This window comes from Trichosurus vulpecula, chromosome 2 (genome assembly GCF_011100635.1).
Source record: "Trichosurus vulpecula isolate mTriVul1 chromosome 2, mTriVul1.pri, whole genome shotgun sequence".
Taxonomy (NCBI): Eukaryota; Metazoa; Chordata; class Mammalia; order Diprotodontia; family Phalangeridae; genus Trichosurus; species Trichosurus vulpecula.
Genome location: NC_050574.1, coordinates 389,181,571 through 389,194,134, shown reverse-complemented (window position 1 = coordinate 389,194,134; position 12,564 = coordinate 389,181,571). Strand labels below are relative to the sequence as shown.

At 38.6% G+C, this 12,564-nt stretch overlaps 1 protein-coding gene across 1 annotated transcript in view; it reads right to left on the bottom strand.

Moving 5' to 3' along the window:
- Window positions 1-12,564, bottom strand: part of VWA3B (von Willebrand factor A domain containing 3B) — a 223,177-nt gene that overhangs the window by 96,662 nt on the left and 113,951 nt on the right. The window contains exons 11-13 of the mRNA XM_036744160.1: window positions 12,293-12,431; window positions 11,509-11,640; window positions 3,734-3,832 (exon numbers count right to left, since the gene is read on the bottom strand). Coding sequence (XP_036600055.1) covers window positions 3,734-3,832; window positions 11,509-11,640; window positions 12,293-12,431 — 370 coding nt within the window. The remainder of the gene's footprint in view (window positions 1-3,733; window positions 3,833-11,508; window positions 11,641-12,292; window positions 12,432-12,564) is intronic.

Sequence of the window (12,564 nt, the reverse complement as noted above, 5' to 3'; positions counted from 1 at the left end):
AACTCTGATGGTGATGATCTGCACCCAGAGAAGGTGGCAGATAGGACAATGGTTATAAACCAAAAGGCTTAAGAGAAACTGATCAATCAATAAACATTTATTTAGGAGTTTATTCTGTGCAAATCACTGGGCTCTCCAGCACTGTGCTAAGTGCAGGAGATACAAAGACAAAAGGCAAACAGTTACTGTCCTCAAGGAGGTTACATTCTAACGGAACCAACCCTATACTTATTTGAAGCCAGAGAATATGGAGAACTATCTTAGCATTTATGCAATCTGCAAATGGCACACTAATGCCTTCCCCTAAGGATTGGTGAGGTTATGCCAGGGCCATCTCCAGTCATCCTGATCTATATCTGGCCACTGGACCCAGATGACTCCTGAGGAGAAAGTGAGGCTGGTGGCTCTGCACAGCCCTCCCTCACTTAAGTCCAATTCACTTGCGAGTCATGACATCACCTTCCTGATGTCAGGGTCCTCTTCCAGAATGAAAGACAAACAACAACAACAACAGAAAGATCATGAGGGGCAGCGAGGTGGCACAGTGAGTAGAGCACTGGCCCTGGAGTCAGGAGGACCTGAGTTCAAATCCAGCCCCAGACACTTGACACACTTACTAGCTGTGTGACCTTGGGCAAGTCACTTAACCCCAATTGCCCTGCCTTTCCTCCTCCAAAAAATTTTTAAAAAATAATGAGAGAGCTGGGAAAGAAGAATGAAATGAGTATCCATGGCTTACTCCCATTCCTGTAATAATTAAGGATGGATCTGATGCTCTTGGACCCAAATAAATTTACAGAGGATTCTTGTTGTTCGAGAATTTTTCCCAGAGTTGGGGAATAAGACTCAGTGTGCTATATGTAAACTTTGTGTTCGTGCACCGCTGTAATCGCCAATCCTTGATCACTGCCACCATCTGCTTTCCATGATCTCTGGCAGCCAAGCCAGGGACAAACTAACAAAACTGCCAAAGGGATCAATTCAATTAAACTCAATGCATGATATAATTCATATTTATATAGCACTTTAAATGTTCATAGAGCTGTTTTCTAACAACCGCTTTGTGAAGAACTCAGTGCAAATATTAATAACCCCATTCTGAGGATGAGCCCCAATGACGATCACACATTGGACTAAGACCTGGCTCTTTTGTTTCCAAGACCTGACGAAGCCCCAAAGTCCTTTTGTGGCCCGCCATACAGAGAGGGGTTCAAACCAGATGAAAATGCAATTGGGAATATTTAACAAAATAAATAAACATAAAATAAAACACAGATGACAAGTTTTAAAACTAAATCAAACTCAAGTAGAAATGGGGTCTCTAAACCATACAAAAGGATCCCTGATAGCCACATACTGACTTAAGAAAGACACTTAATAATATTATCTATTTCTATTGTATTTTTAGTTATTTTATTAAATATTTCCCAATTGCATTTTAATCTATTTCAGGCTGCACTGGGAGCTTTTTTTTTTTTAGCCATAATACATTTCCATCCATATGTTTGACATCTGTGATTCATACTATAGCATTCAATGTACAAGGTCCTATGCTATGCTAGGCACTGAAGAATATTAAAATGACTAAGACATAGTCTCTGCCCTTGAGAAGCTTTCAGGGTAGTAGCCAACTACAAATTCATGCTAACTTGAAGTGGCCCTATACTCCTATTGAGAATCCTCTTCTTAACTCTCTTTTAATCAATCAAGAAGAATCTAAGTGCCTATTGTATGTCAGGCATTATGCTCAGTGCTGAAGACATAAGTAAAAAGCATAGAACAAACCCATACTAGACAGCTTACTTTCTAATAAGGGAGAGAAAAAGTACGTTTATAAGTAAATGCAGCAAAATAAAAATTAAATAAATGTAAAAGAAAGTACAAAATAATTAAATATGAGGTAGTTTTGGAAGGACACTAGCAAATGGGAAGATCAAAATAGGCTAGATCATGGAGCAGGAGAGGAACAGAAATGTCCAATGAGGCTGGAAAGCCTAGTGGAGGCCAGGTTGTAAAGGACTTCAAAAGCTAAATAAAGGACTTAATATGTCATCCTAGAAATAAGAGGAAACCATTGCAGTTGATTGAGTAAAGGATGGTCAAATCTACATTTAAGGAGAGCTGCTTCAGGAGCAGTGTGTAAGACGGTGAAAGACTTGAAAATTAACATGATCAATCAGGAGGCCATTGCAATAATCTGGGTGAGAGGGATGAGGGCATGAACTGAGGTGCTGGAATGGAAATGGAAAGAAGGGATTAGATGAGACTGATATGGAGCTAGAAACAGAAAGATTTGGCATCTGTTACATTTCTGGAAGCAGGTATTCCAAACATTTTTCACCCATAAACCACAAATCTGCCTTCTTTACTTCAACAAATGATCTAATCTAATTTACTAAGAAGGTGGAATCAATCTAACAAAATCCTTGAACTTATCTCTTCTCCACTTCAGAAAGGATTTTTGTCAACTGACTTCAAAAACTAACCTCTCTATATTACATTGTTTCATGTGAAAATATATTCTTGGCTTCAACTTTTGATTTCAGTGATACATCTCCCATGACGTGGAGGGGCAGGGAACTCATGAGGTGAGAAAGGAACTCAACCAGATCAGGCATGGCCACTGGCTGGGCATCTATGGGTGAGTGGCTGCGTGTATTATTATATTGAATGGTTTTTAGAGAAAGAAGCTGTTCAGTTCCATTCATCTAACCTTCGGTAGCAACCTTCAGTAATGACATTCTGATTGGGGATAAGGTAGAGATGAGAGTAGGGCAAAGGGGGAAGAGAATGCTAAGGTCCTGAAAGATAATATTAGCACTAATTCTTAAAATATATATAGGTATGCCCCTGATCGGCTCTATGTAATAGTAAGGCAATAAACACAACCTCAGTGATAATTGTGAATTATGCCTATGTAGTTCTGTATTGCAAGGTATGAGAGACTCTCCATAAAGAAGGTAAAAGAAGTATAACATTTATTCAGACATCAGAAAATCATATCCCACAGCCAAATGTTCGGCTCCCACAGCCAGTCAGCCCACTTCATTATAACAGCAAGGAGCTTAAAACACCATATAACATCTTGAAGCCTCACCATCCCAAAACTTCTCTGACCCCCTGCTGAGGTCTCCCCAAAGACAAACTCACAGTACAGCTAAGTCAACCTGTTCAGTTCTAACAATCACAAAGGCGGCCATTGGCAGCCATAACATCTCACTCTCTCTCTCTCTCAGCATTTCTTGTGACATAATTTCCTTTTTCTGTCAGGAAGCTCCTCCCACCACATATGTCTTAGGCTTCCTGTGAGTAAGCAGATCACATGACCTATTAATGGGTGGGAAAGACCTTTAAATCTAAATTGCTACTACACTCTTTCCTTACTATAGTCTCATCAGATCTTTTTCTCACAGAAATCAAATTCCAACATCTTGTTCCATGGGCTTAATGTAATTTCACAAGCAAGGCATCTTCTCTTTTCATGGACTATTATTTGTATTTATGGTTGTGTATAACCTTAAAAGTCAGTACTACTTCTTGCATTCATTTTATTCTCAGTGTCTTTAGATGGAAAAGCTGGCTTCCAACTAAAAAAGAAAATGTGGGAACTTTCTCAATGGGTTTTTACTTAGAATAGGTTTTGAGGGTTTTGGAGGCACAGTTCATTCACAAAGTGCTATTTCAAATATTTCCTGCTGCTTCTTCCCTGTCCTTCCTATGGATAAAATAATACCTGATCAGGTCTCCCATCTGTCAGAATGTAGATTACTTTTGTTTCTTTATCAGCAAAAGCAGTTTTAAGGGCATCCATTGTATTGGTAGAACTTCCAACCTTGGGGTAGGGGGAGAGGATTAAAAAGAAAGGAAACATCGAAATATTACTGGACGGTGATAAATTTCTCTAATTTTTATTCTATACATCCAATCAATTGCCAAATTGCACTTCTTTCCATAGGCTTCTATCTATCCCTAAAATCATGACTTGGTCCAAACTCTGGTCATTTACTAGGGACTTACAGCAACGTCCTTTTCATCAAATACCCTACCTCCTATATCATCACTCTAACTATCCTGCTAAAATCATCTAATCAATAAACATGTATTAAGTGCTTACTATGTGCCAAGTAATGATAGACACTAGAGATAAAAAGACAAAAATGAAAAAGTCCCTGCCTTCAAAGAACATGCATCCTATAGAGAACTCCCTCCCCAATACATACACACATATACTCAAATATAAACAAAGTATATATAAAACAAAATGAAATGTAATTTCGAGAGGGAAGTGCTACCAGCCAGGGGGAAATCAGGAAAAACCAAATGTAGAGGGTATCTCTTGAGCTGGGCTTTGAAGGAAATTAGGAACTCTAAGAGGAAGGAAGGAGAGGGGAAGGAAGGAAGGAAGGAAGGAAAGAAGGAAGGAAGGAAGGAAGGAAGAAAAGAGGGAGAAAGAGAGAGGGAGACAGGGAGAGAAAGAAGGAAGGAGGCATTTATTAAGTATCTATTATGTGCCAGGCACTGTGATTTTACAAATATTATCTAATTTGATTCTCACAACAATCCCATGAAGGAAGTACTGGCATTACCCCCATTTTTCAATTAGGGAAACTGAGGGAGACAGAGATTAAATGACTTGTCCAGGGTCACACTACTAGTAAATGTCTGAGGTCCCATTAAGCTCAGGTCTTCCTGACTCTAGGGCTGCTATACTATCTACTGAACCACCTATCTGCCCAGGATGGGAGCACCTAGATGAGACATGAAGTGTCACCTATAAAGGAAAGCAAGATGTCAAACTGAATGGATTATAGAGCATACAAAGAGGAATAATGTATAAACCAGGAAAGATAGAGCTAGATTGTAAAGTGACCAACAGAGGTATTAGTATTTGACCCAAGAAGTATCAGAAAACTACTAGAATTTATTTAGTAGAGAAATCAGCTGGAGCAACTAGGTTGCACAGTGGATAGAGCCCTGGGCCTGAATAAGGAAGACTTATCTTCCTGAGTTCAAATCTGGCCTCAGACACTTACTAGCTGTGTGACCTTGGGCAAGTCACTTCACCTTGTTTGCCTCAGTTTCCTCATTTGTAAAATGGGAAGGAAATGGCAAACCACTCCAATATCTTTGCCAAGAAAACCCCAAATGGGGTCATGAAGCATCAAAAATGATTAAACAAAAGCTGGGAAACAATTTTTATAGCCAGTATCTCTGATAAAGGCCTCATTTCTCAAATATACAGAGAACTGAGTTAAATTTACAAGAATACAAGTCATTGTCCAATTGATAAATGGTCAAAGGAGAAGAGCAGGCAGTTTTCAGATGAAGAAATCAAAGCCATCTACAGTCATATGAAAAAATACTTTAAATCACTATTAGCTAGAGAAATGCAAATTAAAACAACTCTGAGATGCCACCTCACACCTATCAGATTGGCTAATATGACAGAAAAGGAAAATGATAAATGTTGGACTAGATGTGGGAAAATTGGGACACTAATACATTGCTGGTGGAGTTGTAAACTGATCCAACCATTCTGTAGAGCAACTTGGAACTATGCCCAAAGGACAATCAAATTGTGCATACCCATTGATTCAGCAATACCACTACTAGGTCTGTATCCCAAAATGATTTTTTAAAGGAGGAAAAGAACCTATTTGTACCAAAATATTTATAGCAGTTCTTTTTGTAGTGGCAAAGAATTAGAAATTGAGGGGATGCCCATCAATTGGGCCATGGCTAAACAAATTGTGATATATGAATGTGATGGAATATTACTGTGCTGTAAGAAATGAGGAACAGACTGATTTCAGAAAAACCTGGAAAGACTGATGCAAAGTGAAGTGAGCAGAACCAGAACGTTGTATACAGTAATAGCAGTATTATACGATGACCAACTGTGAATGACTTAGTTATTCTCAACAGTATAATGATCCAAGACAATCTCAAAGGACTCATGATGAAAAACGCTATCCACATCCAAAGAAAGTCTGAGTCAGATGAAAACATACTATTTTCACTTCCTTTATTTTTTCATGTTTTTTTCTTTTAGTCTGTTTCTTTCACAACATGACTAATATGGAATATGTTTCACGTGATTGCACATATATAACCTATATAAAATTGTTTACCATTTTAGAGAAGGGCGAGGTGAGAGAAGAGGAAGAAAATTTGGAACTCAAAATGTTTTTTAAATGAATGTTAAAAATTATCTTTACATGTAATTGGGAAAAGTAAAACATTATTTTTTTTTTCGAAAAAGAAAATGACTAAACAACAATAACAACAAAGAGGAATCAAGCTGTGCTTTAGGAAAATCATTTTGCTAGTTGAGTAGAAGATGGATTAGAGAAAGGAAATATTTCATGCTGGGAGAGAATATTTAGACTAGACCAGGGGAGAAATGATAAGGTCCTGAACTAGGATGATAACTTGTGAGTAGAGACAAGGGGATCCAACCAAGAAATAATTGCCAGGACTTGGCAACTGGGAGAAGAGAGGAAAAGAAAAGGAATCAACATTTATATATCTATATCTATATAACTGTGTACATACACACACACACACACACATACACATATACATATATAAACCTACTATGTGTTAGGCATTATGCTAAGAGCTTTTCACAAATATTGTTTAATTTGGTTCTCACAACAACCCCATGAAGCAGATGCTGTTATCCACATTTTATAGTTGAGGAACCTGAAGCAAACACAGATTAAGTGGCTTTGCCCATTGCTATGCAACTAGTATCTAAGGCTGGATTTGAACTCAGATCTTCCTGACTCCAGTGATCAATCCATTGCACTACCAGCTGCCTCATTGAGAGAGAATGAGAAATTAAGAAAGATGTGAGGTTTTTGAACCTTTCTAGACAGAAAGCAGTACCCTAATCAGAAAAAGGAAAAGTTTGGAAGAAGAGTGGGTTTGCAGGGAGAAAGATAATGAGTTCTCTTTTGGAAACATTGAGTGTGGGACACTCAGCTAAGAACATCGACGGGGTGAAGAGAAGCCATACCTAGGAGGGGTGGTGACTTGCCTGTGGTGGTCCACCCTCATCCTCACCTACCATGGTTATTCTGACCTGTTCCTTAAAGCTTATGTAGTGGCTCCCTACTCCCTAGAGATCAAGTCCAAGATTTATATACTTTATGCTCTTAAGTCTTTTATCAGGGTACTGAGTATCATTTTACTTCCCTAATCAGTTCTAATAACATTCTGCTTGATCTTTTGGTCTCAAAAAAAACCTTCATTCATTCATCCTTTTTCCTTGCTTTGAGCCTTTTCTAAGGTAGCACTATAAACCTTGAATGTCTTCTCTGTTAGACTCCTCCCATTTGTAGCCCTTTATTTATATAGGTTCTGATAGCTACTCTTCTATGAACTCTTCCTGGATTGATTAGAGAAGGGTTGACAACTTCCACCAGCTCTCACAGTCTGACACAAGACATCCACCCCTACAATTATTCACCCCAGTTTTCTCTATTCATATATTTAATCTTCCTGTTACTTACTTGATCTATATACCATACCACTTATTAACATATCAGTTTAATATTTTGACCATTCTTTGGGTATATCCTATAGAAATCCCTTTCATTGTATAGTTCATAAGCTTCCAGAAGAAAGGAGATTGGCTATGTACCTCTAGAGTGTCTATCGTAGCGCTTCAAGAAATGATGACTAATAAACGCCATTTATTAAACATCAATTGGCTATGTCTATCATCTTTCATCTCTTAACTCTCAAGTGATCTTCCCAAAACATGGGTCTGACCAGGTCAAGTCCCCTGGTCAAAAAACTCCAGTGGCTCCATAAGACTTTCAGTAACAAATACAACAGACTTTGGTGTTCAAAGTCCTTTATAACTGGCACTCTTCCCTGACTCTTTCCAGTCTTCTTACACCACATAGCCAGAGACACAGCCCTCTCCCCCATGATCTGGTGACACTGGCCTCCTTGAACAAGACACTCTGTCCATCTCCTGTTTCTGGGCATTTTGACTGGCTATCTCCCATGCCTAGAATGTTTTCCCTCCTCACCTCCACCTCCTGGCTTCTGTGGCTTCCTTCAAGTCCCAGTAAAAATCTTACCTTCTACAGGAAGTCTTTCCCAAACCCCATTAATTCCAATGCTTTCCCTTTGTTGATTATTTACAATTTATCCTGTATATAGCTTGTTTGTACAAAGTTGTTTGTGCGTTATTTCTCCCATTATATGAGCTCCTTGAAAGCGGAGACTGTCTTTTACCTTTCTTTGTATCCCCAGGGTTTAGCATGATGCCTGGCACATTGCAGACTTTTAATGTTTATTGACTGACTGCCTTTTTGATCTCTGTGGTGAAGATAATGATGACGATGAACTATGTAACTCTCCTTTTGACCTTAACTGTATTCATGGCGCCATTCTAAAAGCATTTTTTCCAAAGATTGGCCTTGAGATTCCAAAGCTGACCCTTGAAACCCACAGGAAAAAAAATCTCACAGGCACTGCTGTTGGTTGTTTTTTTTTTTTCCAATTTTATGCCTCCAAAAGGGGAGGTAGAGACTGAACCATAAAAGACAATTCAAATTACATTGAGGTTAGACCTTAGCTTCACTGATTCCAGGAAGCTGAATAACTTATATTGGATACTGTCATCTACTGTAAATGCTTCTATCTGGGCATGCAAAGGACAGTTAGAAGCCCTTATTATAGATTTTCTGTCTTGAAGATATGGCTTTTAATGCTGTTTTATCTATGTGTGTTTGTGGGTGAAAAACTGACTCGGTTACTGTTCCTTCAGCTGTCAACAGAGTTTAAACAGACTGCCTGAATACCTCTTGGCATGAGCTTAATAAGATTATCCATCCCTTCGTCAACTCTCTTTCAACCCAGATTTTCTGCATGTCACCTGTTATTTGGTAAATGTGAGTGTTGTTCTCTTTGCATTTCATAAAATTCAGCTGGATTTCAAATAAGTCCTGTTGTATTGTTATTTAGATGCCTGGTATTGAGGGCAGAGATTTCTTTATGTCTCTATCCCTAATGCCTAACACTGTGCCTAGAACACAGTAGGTGCTTAATAAATGCTTGTCAATTGATCACAGACTTAGATTTGAAAGCAGCTTTAGACTAACCTCTCTCATTTTACAGCAGTAGTTAAGAAATAAAGCTAGAACTTTAAAGTGGGGTCACATCATGGAGCTTTTTTAATGGCAAGCTGGGCTTAACTTGGTAAGCAACTGAGATCCCCTTAGGTCATTAGGACATAAAAATGGAACTGATCTTGCCTTTATATGGGAGCTCATCCATTCAAATTATAAACGTTATGCAAACATTTTAGGTTTTCACATTTACTTGCCCATCTCTAGTGATTTTGTAAAACAGAACCTACTATATTTCCATCTTCTAAAAGTAATGAGAACCACGCATACCATATCTGATTTATTGCAATTCCAGATCCATTAAATAACATCTGAGCTAATGAAAGTTTTCCTTACACCTATAGCTAATAGGCCACAGTCAGTAGGATCACGGATTTAAAACTGGAAGTTAGAGACCCTCTAGACCCACCCCCTCATTTCAGAGACAAGGAAACTGAGACCCCTGAAAGTGAAGCGACCCACCTAACGTCATATAGATAGTGACAGAATTTGAACCCAGGCCCTCTGGCTCCAAAATCTAAAGCTTTTTCCACTACATCACCCTTGTTTCTCATGCCACTTGCTAATTTCATCGGTTATTAATTCTGGACAATTTAACGTGCTTGAAGTATGAAATCAGCACTTTCTTTCCCAGGACCAAGTTATCACTTGGCACAGAATTTTACAGCTACTGTTACTTCATACAGTAATTAGGCCTTCGTTTTTTTTTTTTTAACAGAACCTCCAGGGAATGGGATTGCTCTGCATGATGGCAAAGCCTCAGCTTTGATTAAAATTCAGAGCGATCTGCTGATGTCTCTTGCTCTTTGGCAAATCTGGGTCTCTGAGGTCTGCCATCTGTACTGTTTTAAAGATGGCTGTGCTCCATGGCCATATTTGGCTTTTCAAAAAACAGATTTTGATCCACTTCTTGGTGCCTTTTCAAGCACCTGGTTGATTTTTTTTGGTTCCTAAAAAGGAACTTTTTTAAAAGGCGAAGGCTGCACACTCCAAGAAAAGGGAAACTTTTGAGAAAAGGGATATTCTTTTTAATTGGCTATGTGTTTAAAAAGCACAGTAAGATATTGTAAAATTTTACATCCTCTAAAACGATATGCCAATGGTGTAGCTGTAGAAAAACAGCAACATCGTTTATGGTGCTATGATTTGGTACAATCCTTTTAGAAGTCCATGTAATAAGAGACACAAACTATTCACACCCTGGTCCAACGAGCCTACTACTAGGAAGATACTGTAAAAAGAATATTAACTAGAAAAACAATTATCTACAAAAATATTCCTAGGAAGCAGCACAGTACAATGAAAGGACATAAGTCTAGAGTTGGAAGTTGTCATTCAGTTGTTTCAATCATATCTGACTCTTTGTGACCCCATTTAGGGTTTTCTTGGCAAAGACACTGGAGCGGTTTTGCCATTTCCTTCTCCAGCTCATTTTACAGATGAGGTAACTGAGGCAAAGAACAACTTACCCAGGATCACATAGCTAGTAAAGTGTCTTAGGCCAGATTTGAACTCAGGAAGGTGAGTCTTCCTGACTCTAGGCCTGGCACTCTATTCACTGCACTCCCTAGCCGCCTAGAGTTGAAAGACCAGGGTTCAAATGCTGACTCTGATGCCTACTCCATGTGTGACCTTGGGCAAATCACTTCTAACTTCTCTTGACTACAAGTGTCCTCAAAAATGAGGGAATTGGAATTATGAAGTCTTTGAGGTTCCTTTCAGCTCAAGATTTATGATCTTATGAACATTATTCGTAATAGCCAAAGAATGGATCCAACAATTGGGGAATGGCTTGGGAAACTATGGTATATGAGTGTATCGATCTACTGATCAATCAACAAGCATTTATTAAGGTATGTGCCAGGTACTGTGGGCTCAGCACTGGGGACACGAAGAAAGGCAATCCACTAGATTCAGCAGAAACTCAATATATTATCAACTGACTGACTAACTTTCATGTGCTCCTTATTATTAATTGTTACTGTTGAATCATTTCCGTTGTGTCTAACTCGTCATTTGATGTTTTCTTGGCAAAGATACTAGAGTGGTCTGCCATTTCCTTCTCCAGCTCATTTTACAGATGAGGAAACTGAGGCAAACAGGGCTAAGTGACTTGCCCAGGGTCACACAGATAATAAGTGTCTGAGGCCAGATTTGAACTCAGGTTTTTCCTGACTATGGACCCAGTGTTCTAGCCACAACACCACCTAGCTGCCTGTACTCATTATTATTAAAAATGAACATATTTATTTAGCAACTCTCATTCTGGGATCTCAAAGCACTTTTCTAAGAATTTAAATAGTGACATAAGAATAGATTCTACCCAACTCATTATTCTAAATCATAATCTTCATTTTACCTGAAGGTTTTTAACCCATTCCTTAGCCATTTTCAAATTATCTTCATTAACTTCAGCAAGTTTCCCCTGCCAAGCAACAGCCTTACCATCAAACTTCACAAAATTGAATTTTTTTTTGAATACCAGCTGCTCCTGTAATAGACAAATTTTATTGAACCATAAAACATTCGTTTTGCCAAATATAACAAAAGGTACTTTGGACAATTCACAGAATGATAAATAAATATCAATGACAGTGAAGTCAGCTTTTTTAGTTGTGGGTATTAAAAATTATATTAAAAACCAATTCTTCAAAGTTAAAGGCATTTCAATTCAGTGAAGCATTTATTGTCTGGATGCTGAGAACCTGTGCTAGGAAACAGAAAGAAAACGTTTGTGGTGAAAGTCATCGAGAAAGCCTCTCTTTTGCCTTACACCACGAATGTCAAATCTTCTACACTGGGGTCACAGAGGAAATAAAAGAATCAAAGTCCCTCCCATCAACAAGTTTTTAGAACAGAGAAAATTTCTAAAGCCATAGGTGGGGATGCTGTCCACTAGGCCTTCCCAACAAGGGGAAGATATACTGATTTTGTTGTTATAACAGCATGAGGAGGAGCTCTTCTGAAATTTTTGCTTAAGAATCTAAACCCTGACCTCACACAATCTCTGCTTCCTCTTGCCTGTATCTTTAAGAGCTTGGCTCCCCATCGGTCCCTTATCCCACAGTAAATGATAATAGATTGAGACAATATTGCCAGCAAATGGGTCCCCAAAGTCAGGGGAAGTGACTGCTTTCTCTAACCTTTAAAAGCTGAAAAATTTTCTCTTTCACCAAAGGCAGTTTACCCTTCATCGAATGAGATGTATCGATGAGAATGTAGATATAGTCTTCAAGCACCAGTCCAAAGAGGCCTTGGCTCCCATTTTGGAGCCATTTAATCCTAAAGATAAGAGAAAGGAAAGGGAGGGAGGTTAACAGAGTTAATGGCAGGCAGGTAATCATAGTACATTCCTGAAATCTGGAGGTAACATCCAGTGAGAAATTCAATAGACCACCAATGGTACCCTATCTCC